The sequence below is a fragment of the Acinonyx jubatus genome, chromosome B3, assembly GCF_027475565.1.
Source record: "Acinonyx jubatus isolate Ajub_Pintada_27869175 chromosome B3, VMU_Ajub_asm_v1.0, whole genome shotgun sequence".
In the NCBI taxonomy this organism is placed as follows: Eukaryota; Metazoa; Chordata; class Mammalia; order Carnivora; family Felidae; genus Acinonyx; species Acinonyx jubatus.
The window spans coordinates 71555157-71561122 of record NC_069386.1 but is presented as its reverse complement, the minus strand read 5'-3'; the positions used below and the strand labels follow the sequence as shown (position 1 = coordinate 71561122).

At 39.5% G+C, this 5966-nt stretch overlaps 1 gene segment (V, D, J or C); it reads right to left on the bottom strand.

Moving 5' to 3' along the window:
- Positions 1-1290: 1290 nt before the first annotated feature.
- On the bottom strand, positions 1291-2028 carry LOC113597899 (T cell receptor delta variable 1-like). The segment is given in 2 exon segments: positions 1291-1613; positions 1793-2028. Coding segments are annotated over 2 exon segments (492 nt in total).
- Positions 2029-5966: the final 3938 nt, after the last annotated feature.

The window sequence follows — 5966 nt, the reverse complement described above, 5'->3', positions numbered from 1 at the left end:
CAAAGAGGTTTCTGCCTGTGTTCTTTTCTAAGATTTTGATAGCTTCCTATCTTACATTTAGGTCTTTCATCAATTTTGAAGTTATCTTTGTGTATGGTCCAGAAAGTGGTCCAGTTACATTGTTCTGCGTGTTGCTATCCAGTTTTCCCAACACCATTTGTTGAAGAGACTGTCTTTTTCCACTGGTTATTCTTTCCTGCTTTCTCAAGGATTAATTGACATATAGTTGTGAGTCCATTTCTAGCTTTTCTATTCGTTCCATTGATCTACGTGTCAGTTTTTGTGCCAGTACTATATGGTCCTGATGACTATAGCTTGAAGTCAGGATAGTGATGCCTCCAGATTTGCTTTTCTTTTTCAGGATTGTTTTGGCTATTTAGGGTCTTTTGTGGTCCATACAAATTTTAGGATTGTTTGTTCTAGCTCTGTGAAAAATGCTGGTGGTATTTTGATAGGGATTGCGTTAAAACATATGCTTTTCACTGGCTGACTTCCCTTCATTTCTCTCTTCCCACTGCCTCTGCCATGGATCCTGGGATCACCTCCCAACTAAATCACTTGCACTTGAATCCTTGTCTTCTTCTAGAGGAACACAAGCTAAGACAGCTGGGATCTACAACAGAAAAATCCCAAGTACATTTCTAATCACTGCAGGGTCTAGGGCCTCAAACAATGTTAAGGGAGCTCATTTTCCCTCCCTCTTTTCAGGATCATGTTCTTCCATTGTGGTGGGAAGAGGGCTGCTGGCAGCTGAATGGTTGTATCCTAGCCTCTTCCATCCCCAGCCGTATTCATAAGAGTTTCATATTAAGTTTTGGGTTGTGGGCTTGGCACAGGTACCTATCCTTAAACCAATCACTGTGGTCAGAGAGATGGACTATGTTAATTGGTCAGGGAGTCCAAGGCTGGCGTCAGCCTCATCTAAAACCAAATATGGAGTAAAAGGAGGTGTGGTTTGTTTATCCAGGGAAAATCAGGGTCTTGTCAACCAGAAAAGGAGGGATGGATATTGGGTAGGCAGAAGAGACAGATGCATATCTTGATTGGCTATGTGATCATCCTTAGGCACCAGATTCAAGGTGAAAATGCTCTTGAGGCTGGGATCTTGTAACCACAACTCTTCCTTTGATACCAGATGTGGGAAGAATGTTGCTAGAACATTCATCAGCTTCCTCTTTAGATCCACCAGTGTCGCCTACCATGCCTTCTGTATACCTTTTTTTTTGGTCCTGTGGTTTTCTCCTGAGCTCCTGGAGCAAGTGTTGAGCCCAGAGGGTTTTTGTAAGGCTCTCCCTGTCACTCCTCTCACCGTGGAGCTTTTCCAAGAGCACAGAAATAGATGCCTGAGTCTGTGGGCATCAAGCCTGTGATGGTGAGCCTTAGGGTTTTGTCTCTCGCCCAGTGTGACACAGAATATCGTCCTTCCCTAGTGTTTGTTCTAGTAGATACAAGATAAATGATTTCAGTCATTTTTCTATTGGAAAGCTGTTGATACCAGCTCATCACGTAGTAATCAAAGTTGAGTGTGAAACGGCAGTCCAAGGTCACAGATTCTCCCTCTTTTTCCTGCACTGAACTTGGAGATTGAGTGATGCTCTGTGTATTGCTGGAACCTATAGAAAAGAAGAAAAAAATAACTTAGCTTCTGCCATTGCTCCCAAGAAAGCTGTCACAAATAGCCAGGTTTTCACCCAGAAAACAACGTGGAGAAAGGCACAGTCAAGTTCTCTTCTAACTTCTTTCCCAAACTCCCTCCCTCAGGCTCTGGCTGCTGGGGTGGTGGGCTCCTTACCAAAGAGGATGAAGGCCAACACTGTGCACAAAAGAATGGGCAGTCCGGACTGCATCCTGGGGCGCTTCCCACTGGTTAAATGGTTCTTGTTCTGCCTGCCACCTGCCAGGCCGTTTGCAGTGTCACTGGAGCTGGGTGGCTCTGTGGCCTTGCTTCTATAGGGCTGGCAGTGGGGTTTCTGCATACGTCAGCTTAGTCACACTTCCTGCTGTGTGTGCCTGCCTCCTGCCCTCTTCCTCCAGTCCTCTCTTGTCTCATTGATCGGTAACATGTCGTGTATGGTTTATCATGAAGGAAACTTGTCCAGTGTGGACATAACGAAAAGGGAGAAAATAGGCAATAAAATGAACCATAAACTCATTACCCAGAGATAACTTTTTGTTGTATTTCTTTCAGTATTTTTAATGTATTTCTTTCAGTATTAGGTATGCATACCCTAATGAAATTGGGATCCAATTAAAAATCTTCTTTGTGTTGAACACTATGTATATAAATATGCCACCATGTCATTCAAATGTATGTGAAATGTGATTTTTACAGCTTCATACTACTCTGTTGTGTAAGCAAACCTTAATTTGTTTAAACATCATTGATATTGTTTTGATTCCTCTTTGACTGTTTTAAATAAGATTTGGTCGGAATTGTAAGTATAAGTCTTTGCATTTCTGACAATTTATTTGTATGTTAACTATGTTATTTTAAAGTTTTTAATTATGGAAAATTCAAACATGTACCAAAGAGAGAATAGTACAATGAAAGAGCACGTACTCATTTCCAGGTTCCACAATTATCAAGTCATGGCCAGTCTTGTTCGTCTACACCCGCATCACCCTACACATCTATACCTCTTTCAGTTCTGGTTAGATTAAAGCAAATCCCAGACATCATAGGGTTGTGTCCTTTACACAGGAGGCATGTAATGTCAGGTTGTCTTTTGGTGTGTGTGTGTCTCTGTGTGTTGATCTATTGTTTGAATAGGAGTTGGTTTGCAAAATGATATTCTAATTATATCATTTCTACTTCATTTTTTAACTGAAGCATTTCTGTTAAGATAATTTTTCCTTGTCAATTATTTGATTAACTTTGAGGTTAAGTGTAGGATTCTTTCCATTCATTTGTCAGTTTGTAGGATAATGAGCTGATTCGCCTCTAGGGTGACCAAACCATCCCTGCTTGCCTGAGATGGAGGTGTTTCTCAGGACAAACACCAAAATAGTCCCAAGCAAATCTCAGGCAACCAGGATAAACCCCTAAAAGTAAATAAGGAGGATTGTTTTAGGAACTCATGGATTTAAACATACTTGACGTATTTGATGTGTTTTAGTTGATTGGATTCATGGTCTTACTGATGTGGGAATTGTCCCATTTTTACCAGCAGAAATCTTTTCAGGGTGGCTCCTGAGCCTTTGTGACATGGCCTCTGTAACCTATGATGGTTTCCTAGTTTTCTGGGAGGAGAAGATATTCTAGGCTCATTTATACACTTTCTCCCCCAGCCATCGAATCAACTATCTGTGATTAATGATAGATGTATTTTCTCCTTCCAGTTCTAATGTTTTTCTTATTTTACTGCAGTCATTAAGACATTTGGTGAAATGTAGAATAGAAAGAATAATATTGGAAATCTTTCTCTTTTTTCAAGTTTTTAAGGGAATGTTTTTAATATCTCCCTTTGAAAACAAATTCAAAGATTCCCTTGTTCAGGTGAAGGAAGTTCCCTTTTCTTCCTAGTTTGTGAAGAGGTTTTAATTAGACATACATGTTAAACTTGACCAAATCACTTTTCTCATTTAGTGAGATAATTTTATAGTTACTGTCTTTATGTGTGGTATGTTGCCCTTATATTTAACCTTCCTCATACTCCTGGGGTGAATCTTAAATGATCATGGTGTATTAGTGTTACTTTTCAATATTCAGTGCTAGTTTGATAATATTTTTAGGAGCAGTCATTGTTTTTAATAGGTGATATTGGTCTATAATTGTACTTTGTCATCCACCTTTGTTTATTATTGTCATTGTGGTCCTCTTGGTCTCATAAAATGTGTTGAGTAGTAGTCTTCCTGTTTTTATTTTTCTCAGTAGTCAGGAATGGAAATTATTGGTCTTGGGTTTGATGTAACTTGCCTGTGAAACACCATGTTTTTTTTTAGAGTTTTAAATTTCTTTAATTTGCCTGTAAATTCAAGTTTTCAATTTTTCTTTCCAGTTTTGTTGGATGACAAATTTTAGAAAGTCTTACTTTTTGTTTAAGTTTTTAATTAATTTGTATGGATTTATTCCTGCCTTCTTATAATTATTTAAATTTTTACTGTGTCTGTAGCTACAGTCTTCCTTTACACAATATTTTTCTATGTTCTTTATTTCCTTGATAAATTTTATTAGAGAATGGTCCATTTTCTAATTATTTTCAAAGAACCATTTTAAATGGATTCTTTCCTTTGCTTCTTTGTCTCTACTGCCTTAATTCTAGCACTGATTATTACTATTTTTATCCTCCTACTTTTGTTGCCTACTCTTACTCTCTTTTAAAACATTAAAAAAATCTTTTTTTATTTTTATTTATTTTTGAGACAGAGAGAAAGACAGAGAGAGAGTGTGACTGAGGTAAGGCCAGAAAAAAGGGAGACACAGAATCCGAAGCAGGCTCCAGGCTGTGAACTGCCAGCACAGAGCCCGACACGAGGCTCGAACTCACAAACCGCGAGATCATGACCTGAGCCCAAGTGGGACACTTAACTGAGTGAGCCATCCAGGTGCCCCGAGGATTCTTTTTATTTGTATTTGTTATTTTAGTAATTTGGAAATTATTTGTTCATATCCATTGCATTTATTAAGATTGGTACAATTTTTCTCTAATTTCTTTGTAATAATTTTTTTAACGTTTATTCATTTTTGACACAGAGAGAGATAGAACATGAATGGGGGAGGGTCAGAGAGAGAGGGAGACACAGAATCTGAAACAGGCTCCAGGCTTTGAGCTGTCAGCACAGAGCTGGTCGCGGGGCTGGAACTCACAGACCGCGAGATCATGACCTGAGCGAAGTCGGATGCTTAACCGACTGAGCCACTCAGGCGCCCGTGTAATATTTTTTAAAGGAGATTAAAAAGTTTGTTCCTAAAAGATCACTGTCCCAGACTCCACTACTGATTCTTAACCAGATAGGTAGGCAGCTGAATGTTTATTTTCGCAGCTCCTAAACTGCTTGAACTAATCATGTGTCTGGGCTCTCACAACCCCACAACTCACCATCACCCTTATGTATCTTTAAAAAGAAACTATAAACCTCTGTGGCTTTTTTCCAGGATGTTTCTGGGAAGTATTTCAGAAAACCCTGAAATCCTGGTGGCTGAAATTGTCACTCGGGAGAGTCACACATGGCATGAGTATCAAAGGATGAACCTTTATAACCACCATTATAGAGGGAATCATATCCAAAGGATTGAAAATGAAGTGGGGACCTTCTAATAAAGAGGTTTACAAGCCTGGGATTGGGTCTAAGGCAGCCATTGGGACAATTGTGCTTGCAGAAGAAGGAAAAGATTTGCTCACAGACTTTCCTAAACTTTAGGAGAATTTTAAGAGATTCGGCCTCAACTACCTCAATATTATTCAGGCTTCTAATTTTCATCCTTATTCCTTTTTTGTCCTAAGGTCAGGCCTCTCACCCACCCCCAGAGAGTGTCAGCATCTTCTCATTGTTCTGAGAGTTGTGTTAGTGGCACGATTGCCCCCTGGAGGCCAGACAGAGGAGCAGCCTCCTTAAAGTATTCTAGGCCAGTGGTTCTCAGGGCTGGGGGTACATTAGAATGGATTGAGGAGTTGTAACAAAAAGTGCTTGGTCCTGAACACCTAGAACACTGGGGATGTGGGACACATTCTAGTATCACTTTATTAACATTTACACTTGAGTGAAAAACTAAAAAGAAAATGAAAGCAACTGCTCTGAAATAAATCTAAACATACCCAGAAGCAGAATTACTCATAGTAAGTAGCAGGGTAAATAAAAGATGTCAGGGGATGGAAAAAGGAGATATTTTACCTGTAGGTTTACCTGTATGTTTACCAGTCTGGGAGGTAATCCGTTTTAGCAAATCTCCCCCTGGGACTTAGAGTTTGAGTATGACAGATTTTTGGTGTATATTTGTGATATGCCCACGAAGGTACTCATTTTCA